Raw genomic sequence first — 15,248 nt, forward strand, 5'->3', positions numbered from 1 at the left:
TTGAGAGAGAAAACAAACCAAAAAAGACCAACTAGAAAACTTGATCATCTAGGAATGAATGGGATAAATAAAGCCTGGTCTAGACTAGTGACAGTGAATGTAGGAAGGGACAGCTATAATAATACAGAAAGAATGACAAGTTATGATGGTTAACTATATCAAAAATTTTGGTAGCCGGTGGCACTTGTAATTGTCACAAAGATTAATGTCACTATCATGTCCCTGCTGGTTTCCACAGAAGAGTTGCCAGGATTACTTTGGTCTTCTTAGGGGCTCTCAAAACCATAAAATGGATCATGGTCATTGTGCCTAGACCAGTCTTGGGTACTAGCAAACAGACCGGCAGTTCTTACTATTATAAAAGTTTCTGTTTTTCCCTTTCTCATATGGGGCGGCAGCTGCACTCCTGGGAATAATTTCTACACAAAATATTCAACAAGGGAAAAAATGACCTCTTCGCAGTGCCACGAAGATACTAATGACAGCATTCTCTGTGCTAATGATGTATTCCCACAATAATGGAAATGAATAAAATACAATACTTAGGTTTGTTACAACACAATTCACAATCTCTAAATTATGGAATAAACCTATCAACTGATGAATGGATAAAGAAAATGTGGTGTATATATCCATAATGGAGTTTTACTCAGCCATAAAGAATGAAATTATTACAGGATTATATGAATAAATATGAAAAAACACAATAATCAGAAAATGTTCATAAGTTAAAAAGAAAGAAAGAACACATCATTTTGGAGAGTTGTGAAGTTTGATCAATGTGGAAACTCTTAGAACAGTACCTGGCACATAAGTACTTTATAAGTATTAGTGTTTTAAACTTTTGGTTTTAATTATACCTTAATAAAATCTTTTCAAAATAATTGACTAGTCAGCACTGACACTCCTGTCCACTATATATCTTAGAAAAGTTTACCACATCTTTGCTCACAGCTTTAATGAAATATAAATTTCATATAAAGGGCACCCATTTTGAGTGTATGATTTCATCATTTGATGAGTATATATACTTGTGTAACCACCATCTCAACTCCTCAAAATAAAGGACATTTCATTATCCATCAAAGTTCTTTTCTGCAGTCCGCTGCTCCCTCCCCGACCCAGCTCTTAGATAACAACCATTGGTCCTGCTTTCTGCCTCTATAAATTTAGTTTTGTCAAATTTCATATAAATGGAATCATTAAAAATAGAACACATTATGTACTAGAAATCTGATAACCCCAGGTGATACATTAAAATAAATCTTACAATCAAGAAGCATTGGTTCCCAGTTATCTCAGGAGGCTAGCCTCAGAGATTTAGTGAGGCCCTAATAACTTAGTGAGACCCTGTCTCAAAATAAAAATTAAAAAGGGCCTGGAGGTCAGGGCTGGGGATATAGCTCATTTGGTAGAGTGTTTGCCTTGCATGCACAAGACCCTGTGTTCAATCCCCAGCACCAAAAAAAGGAGGCACTGGGGATGTATCTCAGTGGTTAAGCACCCCTGGGTTCAGTCCCCAGTACCAAAAAAAAAAAAAAAAAGCCACATTGATTATATGATTCTGAAAACAAAGCCTCCTTTGCAGCAGCTTTTTTGTTTTGTTGTTTTGGGGTTTTATTGTTGGTTGGAGAGGGCCACTGAGGATTGGTGCTACAGCACTTTTAATTTTTTATTTTGAGATAGAGTCTTGCTAAGTTGCTGAGAGTCATGCTAAATTGCTGAAGCTGTCCTCCAACTTGCTATCATCTTGCCTCAGTCTCCCAAATTGCTGAGATTACAGGCATGCACCACCATGCTCAAATCCTTTGCAGATTTATAGTAAAAATGCCTTCTATAGTTTACTTTTCCTCTCTGAAGAGAATTATAATGAATCTGAAATCTCTATTTTCTTCCAAGGACCTGGAAACAACAATGAGGACAAGCTTATTCATGAGGAAGGACACTGTGATGGAGGATATCAAGGGATATGCCCAAGAACAGTGTTACCTATTTTGGGGACTCAGTCTCAAGAAACACATTCAGAATCTTAAATTAGGAAAATCTCAAGGCAACTGCTTGGTGCCATAGACTGCCAAAACTTTTGGGGCTGGGTACAGCTCTCAGACTGTGAATTCACTGGCCACAGGAAACCTATGCCTGGTGAGAAATGTTACAGCTGCATTGACTGTGGCAAGAGTTTCCTGAACAGTTACTCTCTAACCCATCATCTTCAAAGTCATGTTTGTGAGAAGCCTTAATCCTGTCCCAACTGTGGAAAACATTTCAGCCAACATTCCAACCTATTCCAGCATCAGCAGATTTGCTAGAGAGATAAGAAGGTCCTATGAGAAAGGTTTTGCTTAGAATGCATCCTTTATCCAGCACAGAAGGGTCTACACTGGCAAAAGGCCCTACCAATGTCCCTAGTGTAGTAAGACTTTCAGTGAAAGCTCCAAACTCATTAAGCACCCGAAAATCCGCTCTGGGGAGAAACCTTATATCTGTGGGGAACATGGCAAGGGCTTCATGGGCAGCTCTCTGCTGCTGGTTCAACAGGGAATGCATACTGGGTTAAAGTCCTATGTCTGTCCCCAGTATGTGAAGGCTTTAGGGATCAGTTGAAGCTGATATGCCACCAGAGTCTATATAGGTCAATGTATTTTCTACTGCTCCACCTGAGGAGATAGCTTTAGTCAGAAGACCTCCCTCACCCAGCCCTTCTGCCTGCATACAGGGGAGAAGCCTTAGCTTCAGCCTCCATACCAAACTCAACTACCATATTGCTTGGCCCTTTATCCTATCCCCTCAAACACACTGACTGATTCTGCCGCCCACCCTACTCAGTCTCCAACCTCTGATCAGACCCATTTTCCCCTGATTCCTTACCTCACCCTATCCTTACACCTTCACTTATGTACCCATTTCCACTCCCCAACATATCAAATTTCCCCCATTCCTCCTCTACTCTCCTTTCCCAGTGCTGCATCTACCCCAGGACCCATGCAGAATCCAGATTCCAAGTTTATCCCTGTGGTGAACCAGAAGCAATGGCTGCCAAGTTTACCTGTTCTCAGTGTGGGAAGAGTTTCCCAGGCAATGCACCCATACAGATGAGCAGCCTTACATCTGCTCTGAGTTCCTTCCTGATGCATCACAGAAAGATGCACTTTAGCTGAAAAACCACATCTTTGTGTGGAGTATGGCTGGAGCTTCAATTCAGCATGTCCTCCTGATCAACCACAGGAACATGCATTCAGGGGAATGGCCTTTTACCTGCCCCAGGTGCCAAGAGTGCTTCCAGGAGGCCTAGAAGTTGACCAGGCACCATCAGACTACCCACCTAGCTACTCAGGAGGCTGAGGGTGATGAGACCCAGAAGCTACACAAGTATGAAACTTGTGGGAAGTGGTTAGGCAACAGGCTACTTTGAATCAAAACTAGAGGACTCAGTGCAGACCAGTCCTATCCATTCTAACAACTGTGGGTGTGGCTTTAGAGCACCAAACTCCACCACCATGGAACACACACTGGAGAGAAGTCCTACCAGTGCCTCCAGTGTGGGAAGATTTCCAACCAGCCATCTAACCTTGCCAGACACCAAAGAACCCATGCAGTGCAGGTCTGAGTGAGACCTTGTATAGCCTCTCAGGTACACCTGTGGAACAGCCATACATTTCCTTTCTTCTACCCATACTAGCTTCTAAAAGATTTTCTTTTACACATCAATTGTCCTCAGAAATGCTGGGTTTTTTTGTATATTGGTGAGTTTTTTTTTCTTGTCATTGTTTTTGGGGTTTTTCCCCCTTTGAATTCTTTGCTCTCCTTTTCCTTAAATCTCACAGTCTACAGAGTAAAGGAATTAGGCAGGTGGTAAACAAAGGTATATTATTGAAATATGTTCTTGGTATGGACATGAGTAATATAAAGTGATGTATTAATAATAATGGTTAATATTAAATTATTTCTTTTATTTTCTTTTTTTTGGGGGGGGGTAGAGCACATTAAACCTAGGGGTACTTTTCCACTGAGCTAAATCCCCAGCCCTTTTTTAATTTTTTGAGACCAGGTCTCTGCTAAGTTGCTGAGGCTGGTCTTGAACTCGTGATCCTCTTGCCTCAGTCGCCCAAGCCACAGAGATTGCAGCCACTATACCCAGCTTCCTTTTGCCTAATTTCTCTGGCTAAAATTTCAAGTACTGTATTGAATAGGAGTGCTGAGAGTAGACATCTGGTCTTGTTCCTGACTTCAGAGGAAATTCTTCCTTTAGTTTTTTTTCATTTGATATGATGTTGGCTTTTGAGTTTGTTATATATAGACTTTGTTATGTTTAGGCAAGTTCCTTCCTACTTTCTTCAGATTTTTTTATATCATAAAAGGGTGTCGAATTTTGTCAAAAGCTTTTTCTGTATATTTTAATATGATCGTGTTACTTTTGTTCTTGATTCTACATATGTGATGAATCACATTTATTGATTTGCATATGTTAAACCATCTTTGCATCCCTGGAATTAAACCAACTTGATCATGACATATGATCTTTTTAATATATTGTTGAATTCAGTTTGCAAGTATTAAGGATTTTTACATCTATGTTCATCAGTAATTTTCTTTCCTTGATGTATAATCATCCAGTTTTAGAATCATCATGATACTGGTTTCATAGAATGAGTTTGGAAGTGCTCCTTCCCCTTCTATAAATGGAATAATTTGAGGAGCATTGGTATTAGTTCTTGTAAAAGGTATCTACAAATCCATCTGGTCCTGAGATTTTCTTTGTCAGCAGATTTATTTTTTTAATATTTTTGTTTTAGTTGTAGTTGGACACAATACCTTTATCTTATTTATTTACTTTTATGTGGTGTTGAGGATCAAATCTAGTGCCTCGAATGTACTAGGCAAGTGCTCTACCACTGAGCCACAATCCCAGCCTCTGTCAGGAGACTTTATTATTGTTTTAATTTCACTGCCTATTATTGGCTTGTTTAGATTTTTGTGTAGGTCATAGAAATTTATCCATTTCTTCTGTATTTTTCCAATTTATTAGGATTTAACTTTTCAAAATAGTTCCTAATGATCCTCTGGATTTCAGTTGTGTCTGTTGGTAATATCCCTTTTGTCTCTAATTATATTAATTAGGGTCTTCTCTCTCTTTTGCTTAGTTTGACCACAGGTTTATCAACCTTGGTTTTATCCTACCTTTTCAAAGAACCAACTCTTTGTTTCATTGGTCCTTAGTGTTGTTCGTTTATACTCTAATTAATTTACCAGGTGGTCAAGTTTGTAAGGATTCTGGCTGTGGATATGTACAAGGCAGCGTTCCTCTGGTGAGAAAACTCCTGGAGGGTAACAGGTGCTCTGTTATCTTCATTTGGATATTCTACAGTTCCTCCCTGGAACTAGTAAGATGACTAATACATGCTCAGTGCCTAGCTGCTATGGTAATGTCCTTTGGGAGGAGGCTCTGGACTAGAGTCTTATCAGCCTCAACCTTAATCTCAAACACTCAGCTTCTGGGAATAAAGGAACTCTCTTAGACAAAACCAATGTGTCACTGCACCTAAACCTGCCCACAGAACAGTAACTTTATACAATAAGCAATATGTACTAATGACGTCAATGATCTAATGAAACCTATAGATATAAATAAAGCTGGCAGCTCAGATGAACAGCCCCTTTTTATTTTGCCCCTGTTTCTTGCTTGCTTCTCTGTCTCTCTTTTTGTTTTTCTCTACACAAATTTTTATGCTAAGATCCAGGTTTTTTTTTTTTTTATCATTGTTGTCTCCTATGATACAATGTGAACCTACTTAAAAGGTTAACTAAGGTGATCATGAAGGTGATGATACCCAATCTATGTCTTCCTGGTTACCTTGCCTGTCATTCAATGATTCTATGGTTATTCTACAGTGATAATAGAGAAAAGCAACTAAAAACAATGTTCTTTATTTGGGTCAGGTGCATTTCATCCACCAACTTGGAGTAATGAGATTACCACAAATTACCAGATGGTCACATCAAATTTTTAGCAGCATCAGGGATAATAGAAAAAGGCCTTCAAAATATCTCTTTAATAATCAGCACTTGCTAATGTTAAAATACTGGTTTAGAAAATATCTGAGATTAATAAGCCATGATCTCAGGGCCCCTTTTATACTGTCTAATGCACACAGCATATAGAATGTAGACAAAAGTCTCACAAGGGAATAGCCACTTCAACCTCTGTCCCATGGTTAATTCTAGCTCTGGCTTGAGTTCTACCAGTCATGAGATCAACTGAGCACAAGTGTGCAGATGTGGTCAGCTCAGCCAAAACCCTGTGTCCTCAGCATTAGATATAGATTTGAGGGAAACCAGGTTGTAGCATGTGAATTTATTTTGTAATGTAACATTATACTATTATGAAATGGAAAAAATAAAAGTATAAAGCCTCAACCATTACATATTTTGCAATTTGGGCTATCTCCCAATGTGTAATTTGTTTGACTAACTTTATTTTAATGAATATTAAATTCCCTCAAGTGCCCATTACATTTAATTCATTAAAGTCATACATACCCCAGAACATTTATCTATCTCCAAAAGAAGGCAAAAAAAAATCCTCAATAAAACATGGATCACAGTACAGGGAACAAATTAGAAATTTGCTGATAAAAGTTTAGAGATATGCTATAGTTTCACAGACTTTAGCAATAAACTAAGACTTAAAACCTCAACTCAAATTTATTTATTTTTGTGGTACTGGGGATTGAACCCAAGAGTGCTCTGTCACTGAGCTACATCCCCAGCCCTTTTAAAATTTTATTTTTTTAAAAAAATGTTTTTAGTTATAGATGGACACAATACCTTTACCTTATTTGTTTATTTTTCTTCATGTGGGTGCTGAGGATCAAACCCAGTGCCTCACTTGTGTTAGGCAAGTGCTCTACCACTGAGCCACAACCCCAGCCCTTAAATTTTATTTCGAGACAGGGTCTTGCTAAGTTGAACAGGCTGGCCTCAAAATTGCAGTTCTCCTGCTTTAACTTCCTGAGTTGCTGGGATTAAAGGCAGGCACTCCCATGCCTGACCCCATCTCAAATTGAGTTTTAAAAATGGAAGATTTGTTATTTCACATAACTGAAAATTCAGGGTACAGAAGTTTATCAATTCTGGCACATCTTTATTTAGGATCCAAAAAACAAGGCAAAATCTTTCCCCATCTTTTGGTCTGCTATTAAAAATGGTCCCAATATTGGCTTCAGTCTACTGCTCCAGTCTGAGGTTCCAGCAGCTCCATGTCTCAATAGTATAAGAAAGAAGTCCCAAAATTCATGACCCATAGACTTCAGTTCTTCCCTAAACCAATCACTCATAACCACGAGAACAGAATATTCTAATTGCCTAGGCCTGGATCATGTGTCCCCTCATAGAGCCTGAGAAGGAAGTCAACCACAAATGGACTGTGAACTTGAAATAAAAGGCAGTAGTTTCACAAAGAGACTCTTTGGTACAATTATCAGAAGAAGAAGACATGGATATGTTAAATACAATAAATAAGAGTCCATTGGCCTGAGACTATTCCATACTTTGAGTTTCTACCCAACAAACTACAATCGAATTTAATATGAAAACTACCAAAATCTAAATTGGGAGTGTTGTTGTTATTTGTAACAGCAAAATCTCAGCCCACCACAAGCAACCCAAATCCAGTCGATCACAGGCAACCAACTGTCAGGCAATGTTGAATAAAGGCAAATGCCTAACTATACCCTGTCAAGTTGTTTCTGTATTTCACTTTGCTATTCAGCCGATGAAAGCTCAAGGCCTACACTGCACAGGAGAGCTCTCAACACCTTTCAGTTTAGAGTGCTGCCCTATTCATGAATCATTCTTTGTTCAAATAAACTCTGTTATGTTTAATTTGTTTAAAGTTTTTCTTTTACAGATATATTGAGCACATGATACAAAATAATAGATGTCCATTATAACATGATTATAGGCCCTCCCAATGGTAGAGGGAGCTAACAACCCCTCTTGAGGCCTGTAATGTTTACAGCCCAGTTGGGCTAGGGTAGTGGGGTAGGTTGCTGAGAGACCAAAGAAGACACCTAAAGATGGGATGTGAGATATAAGGTTTACTAAGAAACACTTATGGGGAAGATCCAATGGCAACAGTCTAGATGCCTGGCCAGAAAACTCAATGGCAATGGGGTGGACAGGTGCTTCCATTTCACAAGGTGCCTCCAGTGCTTCACCATAAAATAGTGCCTCCGACCCCCTTCAACACTTTGTACAGTGAGGGCCAGCTGGACAAGCACACCTTCTCCACAGTGCTCTGATACCACAAGAAAAGAGGTTGTATATATGCTACAAACGTAGTGACATCATCAATTTAGCTTGCTTTTACCTGTGACCAGCATCCCAAGGAACTTGTTGTGAATGCAAAAAAGCCACTTTGTACTGATAACACTAACTTGCCCTAATTCCCAGCATACGAGAGAAAGCCAGTGTCCCTCAGGATAATTTATATCTGGATATTTGAGCCTAGACTCACTCTCATTGTTCCCTTAACCTGGCTAGGTTTTGGGGTGTGGGGAGGGTCCCTTCAGGGACATAGTATTTTATTGTCCTTTTCTTCACAGATGACACAAGACCCTATCATTCTATTGCCATTATTGATTCTGTCTTGTTTCCAACTCTCTTTACTGTTCATCCTAGTTAACCCATGTTCTGTGTCATCATATAATTGTTTTTGTGGGACATCTCCAATTTCGAGTATTCCATTCTAGGACACCACACACAAAATTTATATTTAATAGATCACATGTTGTGATTGATCTTGGCTTTGGAAAATCTAGTCATAGTATGTCCCAGGAAGAGGCATAAAAGAAACTGACAGAGTTGTCCCTCTGCCTTCACCACCAGTAGCTGAAGTATGTCTCCCAAAGGATGGGAATGCTACTCACTGGGGTCTATTTAACAACTGGAAAGTTTGTTCTTCCCTCTACCTAAAATAAAGAACAAATGAAACCTCTAGAACTTGGAAGCTTCGGCAGAAAGCCAATTAATTTATGTGAGAGAGAACTTAAGAAATAATGGTAGGTACAAAGACTGCTGCCTCTCCACAGAGGCAGTTAGGACAGAAGTATGATCAGCCTAGAAAAGCACAAACTAAGTACAAGTCTTTGGGTACTTGGTCAAATGCACCACACGATGGCGACAGCAGCAGAGGAAAGTAGCAGCCCTTGGGGCATTAACCAAAGGGGTTGGTGAAGTGTTTGGTAACCGTCAGCAAACAAACCTGAGGGGCTATTCAGGGAAGAAAGAGAACCTACAAGCCTTCCCATTAAACACACCCCCTTGTCATTTCTGTTTCTTCAGGAGCTACAGTTGGCATACTGAAGAGAAGGGATTTGATGGATTGTGAATAGAGGGAGATGCCAGGGAAATTTAAAGTCCCATCTCCACAGCTACTCCAAAGTCACTAGGAAAAGGCAATTGAAAGAATTCTATAGCTCAGTGAGGGCTCAGGAATAATTTAGCCACGCTATGTAACATTTGACCATTCAACAAGATTGAAGAAGAGAAGGCGTGGAGGGAGGGAGGACAAGAAGGAAGAAGTGGTTCAGCTTAGAACCAAGAGGAGGTACAGTTATAGAGCCCCTTCTTGAAATTGTACCTTCTTCATTTTTCTTAAATTCATATTCAGCATATCAGCCTTTGATAAATGTTGGAGGCCTCCTGTTAAATTCTGAAAAGACATTTATATAGGGTTAACCAAAAGAAGATGGTTCAAACATTCATTAAATACATATTTTTGGAACATCTACTTCATGCCAGGTTCCATGCTGGGTGCTGAGGATATGACAATGAACAAAGCAGATGTCATCCCTGACTGGTCCCCTAGCTTTATGGTGACCTGCCTTGATATAAGCTGCGTGCAGGCCTGCCTATGCTTTCTTTTTTCTCTCCAAAAAAGTCGAGTGAAATAACACATTTTGCAGAAGACATTTGTTAGATTTGTGGCTACCCAGAATTTTCTGAATAATTTTCCCATTCTTGAGGATTTTCCCCACAGTATAATTCCTGCCTGCCTAAGACAGAAGCCAAGACTCACCTTCCCAGACTTTCTTGCAACTAGATCACAAGCAAAATGACCAGGTATTGCCAATTGGTGCACCCACATGATTTATTGATTAAAAAGAGAGAAAACCCGTGGAAACAAACTTCACAAGGAAACCATTTTCAAAACAGGGTGAGGATGGACAAATTTAGCTTCCCAAAGCTGTGTAAATGGAAGTTTTTGGCATCCAGGGTTAGCAGTGGTCTTCAAAACGGTTCATTTCTCACTGTGCAGATTGAGGCCTCTCTGGCTGTACCAGAAATACCCTGAGCTAACTAAGATTGTCAGCTGCTTATCTTTCAAAACGAGTTATGAGTTCTGTTCTTTGCAAGGAACTGTGATTAAAACATATACTAAATGACTGTTTTGTGTCAGACTTTAAACTGGCACACTTCTATTTTACTTAAACTTCATTAGAAAAAATAATTTAAGTACAAATTATAGACTTTACAGTTGGAAAAAAGGATTCAAAAAGACCCTTGGTCTATTCTACAAATACTTATTAAAGGCCTACTGTGTGCCATCCACTGGGAATATGGAATAAATTAGTTCTCCGCAACTATTTTAAAAACAGCATATTGCACTTTACATGTCCCCTTGTCAAAATAAAAGACACAGTAAACCCACCGCCTGGAGAGGATCTCCTTCCAGTCAGGCCCCACTTTAAATATAGAAGACCCCTAAAAATAGCCACCCAAGTTGCGACTCAACAGGTGATTGGCTCAAAAAAGGGGAGGAGAACGTAAGCCTCAGTGAAGGAGAGTGGAAGGACAGTGCCATTCCCAGCTTCTCTTGCCACAATGGCTCTGCCTCTGGGGTCCTTGAGTAGGGGTTTGGCCAGCACAGCCAAGGGAGACCACGGAGGGGCAGGAGGTGAGTGGAGCCAGCATGCCTGACCCTCTTGCTTACTGGTTTTGCCCACCTGGTTCCTACACACACACACACACACACACACACACACACACACACACCTGGCCTCCGGGCAACCCCCTACTCGGGCTAAGCGACCCCAGACCTTCCGAGGGCCTCCGCCTGGAGGCCTTGACCTTCTCTCTCACCCTCGCCTTTGCTCTCACCCAGCCAACACCTGGCGCCTCCTGACCTTCGTGCTGGCGCTCCCCAGTGTGGCTCTGTGCACCGTCAACTGCTGGCTGCACGCAGGCCACCGCGAGCGCCCAGAGTTCATCCCCTACCACCACCTCCGCATTCGCACCAAGGTATGCGGGACCCAGAGGGCTGGCAAAGGGGGTGCGGGGACACCCCCTGGCCGGGGCCGCTCTGACACTCTCTGTCCCTTCTCGGCTCTCTCTACAGCCCTTCGCCTGGGGGGACGGCAACCACACTCTTTTCCACAATCCCCACTTCAACCCTCTGCCCACGGGCTACGAAGACTGAAGCCCCAGCGGACAATCCCAAGCACAATAAAGGTGTGAAAGTTTTGTGTCCTTAGGCTTTTTGGGGACAGCGGGAGCGAAGGGTTGGGTGGGGCGCCGCTGGGCTGCACCGATTGCACGGATTATCCAGGGCTCGGCCTGTCGGCTCGGCGCATGCGCGGGCTGCGTGGCTGCTCTAGCGTGTTACTCCCAAGTTGCTTATGATGGCAGGTGCTCGAGGGACCTGAGTGAACAGGTAGGCAATCTCCGTCCCCCTCTCTTACCTATTAATATTTAGGTCTCTAGGCTGTACAGGGTTTTCACATAACTGAATCCAGATATAATTTTGTTCCTCTTCTCTAGAGGAGGAACCTAAGATTCTCAGCGACTTCATTGTCTGCAGCTGATCAAAGGTCCGATGGGAACCCAGGAGCGTAGACCTGAAGTAACTCTCCCCTGACACACCCAGGCATCTGTGAATCCTGGCTATCTACAGATAGCCCTAATTTCAAATGTGGGCCCTGCCGTCCTCTGTGTGAGGTGTCATGACCTAATTCTGGATTTGAAATATTTTGGTCATTCTCTATGAAGCTTTTCTGTATTAGTCTGGAAATGAGGGAGTCCTTTCTGGAAGCCTGGCTCTCCTGGATTTTGGGGTCCCATTCAAGGGAAACTTGGGTTCAAATGAGCTGTGACTGAACATTCCACCACCTTTCCCACTTTTCATGACTAAAGATTCTGAAGCCTGTGCATAGCCCATGACAGACCAATATGCTCCTGGCGCGCGTGCGCGCACACACACACACACACACACACACACACACACACACACTTCCTTTAAATCTCTCCCCTGATACTCCCAGGTACCAGAGAAAGTGAGAGGACATTTTTAATCCCACAATTTGGTTTCTCTACCTATTTCTAGAACCTCATCCCTGGGTTAGAACTCTTCCATACAAGGAAAATGTGATAAACATTCTCAGTTTGTATGACAAATATCCATATGAAAATTTATGCTGGCATCATATCTGATCCTGAAAAAGTCCAAGAGATATGTACAGATATAAAAACCTTTCAACTCCTCAGAAAGGTGGCTTAATACCTGATAGGTTGCTCAGGCAAGTCCAGATCCATGTGAAAGTAGATTCATAGGTAGGGACAAAACTAACTCATGGAAGTAGAGATAAATTTTAAAAGTGGATTATTAAGACAAAGACAAATTTGGTGCCTCATAGGTGAAATTCTCCCCTCCTAATGTAGGAGTATCTTCAGGCTTTCCATCTAACATTTCTTTGTATTGACGTTTAAAGAAGCCAAGCTGTGAAAAGAAATAAATCAGAAATACTGGGTATGAGAATAGGAAGAAACTGAGAGAGAAGAAGAGAACTAAGTAAGCTTATGTTTTTGTGCCAGAACATTTATATGAACAACAGCTATCATATATTGAATATCTGTTGTGTGCTGAGCACAGTATTATACACATAATCTAGAATAGAAAAGCAAAGATTCTGCAGGCAGGCAGATTTATACATATACCCTGGCCTCATTTCTGCCTAATTTCATGTAATCTATGAGGTAAGCCTTATTATCATTTAAAAAATGAGAAACAAGGGGCTTGGGTTGTAACTCAGTGGTAAAGAGCACTTGCCTAGCATGTATGAGGCACTGGGTTCAATTCTCAGCACCACATATAAATAAATAAAATGAGAAACAGATTCAGAGAGGTTGAGCAACTTGCTAACATACAGTAAATAAATTCTAGAGGCAAAATGTGTGCCTAGTCCTGTCTGGCACTATAGTCAGATTCTCACTCTATTATCCTGTCTGTGACAGAGCTGGGTTTGTCTACTGGTAGTGTTAGGAGTGGAATAAAGTACTTGCCTTATACAATGTGGCTGTGATAAGAGCCAGCAGCAGCAGACCTCCCACAGAGCTGCCCACAATGAGGGAGATGGGATTATAGACCTCAAATTCTTCTAGCAGTGTCTCCATCTGATTTGGAGATCAGAAAGCATGAGGTTTCATGTTGCCTCAGACTTTCCCAGGGTTCTCCAAACTTTAGCTCCCTTCCCTCCTTCCCTAGGCCCTGCTCCAAGAGGTAAGATGCAGGAGCTTCAGGACTCTTCAGGACATTTGTCTTGCCCAGGGACTTTCCTCCCTCCTCCCTCTAAGTTTTCAACCCCCCACCAGCAGCACAGATTTAGTATCAGGAGCCTCTTACCAGCCTGGCCACTGCCTACCCCACAGTCATTACCTGGGCTCTCAAAAATGCCTCCTGTCCTGGAAGCTGGGCATACACAGATCTGTCAAATGTGATTTCAGCCACACTCATGACCGACACCTTCTTCTGCAATGTCTGCAAGACAGTGTTAGGGTGAGGGGATCTGGGGAGGGAAGCTTAGAGTTCAGCAAATGACCTGGCCTAAGACTTGGTGCAGACCCATCAGGTACCATTTGAATCTAGGGGAAGGGCCTACACACCTGGCTGACCCAGCCAAAGCTGAGGTTGCCCTTCAGGATGAAGTCAAGCTCCTCCTGGATGCCGAAGGAGGGGATGTCACAGCGGAACCTCATGCAGTCAGCAATGGAACAGTTCTTGAGACAGGAGAGGAAAGAAGTTGAGGAAGATCTTCACTTAGGGTGGGGGGGACCATAAAACGAAATAAAGGATGCAGAGTTTGGGTGGAAAATAGATGAAAAATTACAAGATAAATGCATAATTCTATAATCTAGCAATACATTTTTGCTATATCCCCCAATATGGGCTGGTCCGATAGTGGGGACTCAGGGTCTTTCTTACCAGCACAGAACTCCTTGGAATCTGGGTCAGGAAGTCAGAATGCTGGGGAGGTTTCCTCTCTGACATGCAGGGGAGACTCTAGTTGACAAAAAAAAAAAAAAAAAATTCTTAGCAGCATAAGGATCAACATTTCCCTGATAAGAGGGTGTGCAGTACCTGTGGGATCAGTTCCTGGAGAGAGAGGAAAGACAGGCAAGCACCTGTGAAGGGGTCATCACAGTTACATCCCACACAGGCACATCATTCAGCAAGATGGGAACCCAGAATATTATGCTGATGGCCAGATCCCGCTGACTTAGGTTATTCACCTGCAGAAAATTGAGACCAAATGACATTATAGTCCCTGGCACATACCAAATCCCACTTCTTTCTTAGCGATAGCCCTGGGGTCTTCTGCATCTTTCCCACCAACTTCCAACTCCATGCACACCAGGAAGGACAGACATGAATATGTCCCAGCTCTTACGCGGTATCGATGTTCTGCCTCTTTTCTGCTGCTCTCATCAGAAATAGTAAAGCTGAAGTACTTGGTGGATTCTTCCTGTCTGGAGAGAAAGGGCCTGTTGGTGAAAAAACAGCCCTACCCTCATCCCCAGTTGTGCCCTAGATTGCTGCAGAGAGCAATGTTGGGCCCAGAAAGTGACCTAGGCAAACACCAAGGTCCCACATACCTCTGCAGCTCAGCTTCAGCTTTGTTCCCCTCACTGCCTTTTGCCTCTGTCACCCAAAACTACCAAATCTTCCCTTGATACCAGTAGCTCTTTCACATCCCCATGACTTTGCACAAGTTCTTTCTTCGCCTGGAATGTCCTTACCCACTCCTCTTCTGGAAATTTTCTTTTAAACGCTCAATTTGAACATCACCTCTCAGAATATCTAAAATTTTTCCTATAGGAAAAAGGCATTCACATTGCTTTCTCTAGTAGATACAGGACTGGCCTCAGATGATGCTTGCAGGGGCTGCTGCCAGAACAAATAACCCTAAGGGGAA

General features: G+C 41.9%; 2 protein-coding genes across 5 annotated transcripts in view; one reads left to right on the forward strand and one right to left on the reverse strand.

Moving 5' to 3' along the window:
• Window positions 1-10,125: 10,125 nt before the first annotated feature.
• Itgad (integrin subunit alpha D) overlaps window positions 10,126-15,248 on the reverse strand; it is a 31,317-nt gene continuing 26,194 nt past the window's right edge. For 2 of the 3 annotated variants that reach the window (XM_078024010.1, XM_005328566.3), the window contains exons 24-30: window positions 14,724-14,802; window positions 14,458-14,565; window positions 14,258-14,335; window positions 13,939-14,052; window positions 13,712-13,813; window positions 13,339-13,449; window positions 10,126-12,775 (exon numbers count right to left, since the gene is read on the reverse strand). In XM_078024010.1, coding sequence (XP_077880136.1) covers window positions 12,662-12,775; window positions 13,339-13,449; window positions 13,712-13,813; window positions 13,939-14,052; window positions 14,258-14,335; window positions 14,458-14,565; window positions 14,724-14,802 — 706 coding nt within the window. In that variant the 3' untranslated portion in view covers window positions 10,126-12,661. The remainder of the gene's footprint in view (window positions 12,776-13,338; window positions 13,450-13,711; window positions 13,814-13,938; window positions 14,053-14,257; window positions 14,336-14,457; window positions 14,566-14,723; window positions 14,803-15,248) is intronic. The other variant, XM_078024011.1, reaches the window with a different exon arrangement.
• On the forward strand, window positions 10,843-12,043 carry Cox6a2 (cytochrome c oxidase subunit 6A2). Of its 2 annotated transcripts, XM_005328567.5 has the most exons (4): window positions 10,843-10,957; window positions 11,165-11,301; window positions 11,399-11,511; window positions 11,821-12,043. In XM_005328567.5, exons 1-3 carry the CDS (start codon window positions 10,885-10,887, stop codon window positions 11,477-11,479), a joined length of 291 nt encoding a protein of 96 aa, XP_005328624.2. In that variant the 5' UTR covers window positions 10,843-10,884; the 3' UTR covers window positions 11,480-11,511; window positions 11,821-12,043. The 2 variants fall into 2 exon arrangements, with proteins under 2 accessions (XP_005328624.2, XP_077880139.1); XM_078024013.1 differs by lacking the exon at window positions 11,821-12,043 and having other exon boundaries at window positions 11,399-11,523.

This window comes from Ictidomys tridecemlineatus, chromosome 10 (genome assembly GCF_052094955.1).
Source record: "Ictidomys tridecemlineatus isolate mIctTri1 chromosome 10, mIctTri1.hap1, whole genome shotgun sequence".
Taxonomy (NCBI): Eukaryota; Metazoa; Chordata; class Mammalia; order Rodentia; family Sciuridae; genus Ictidomys; species Ictidomys tridecemlineatus.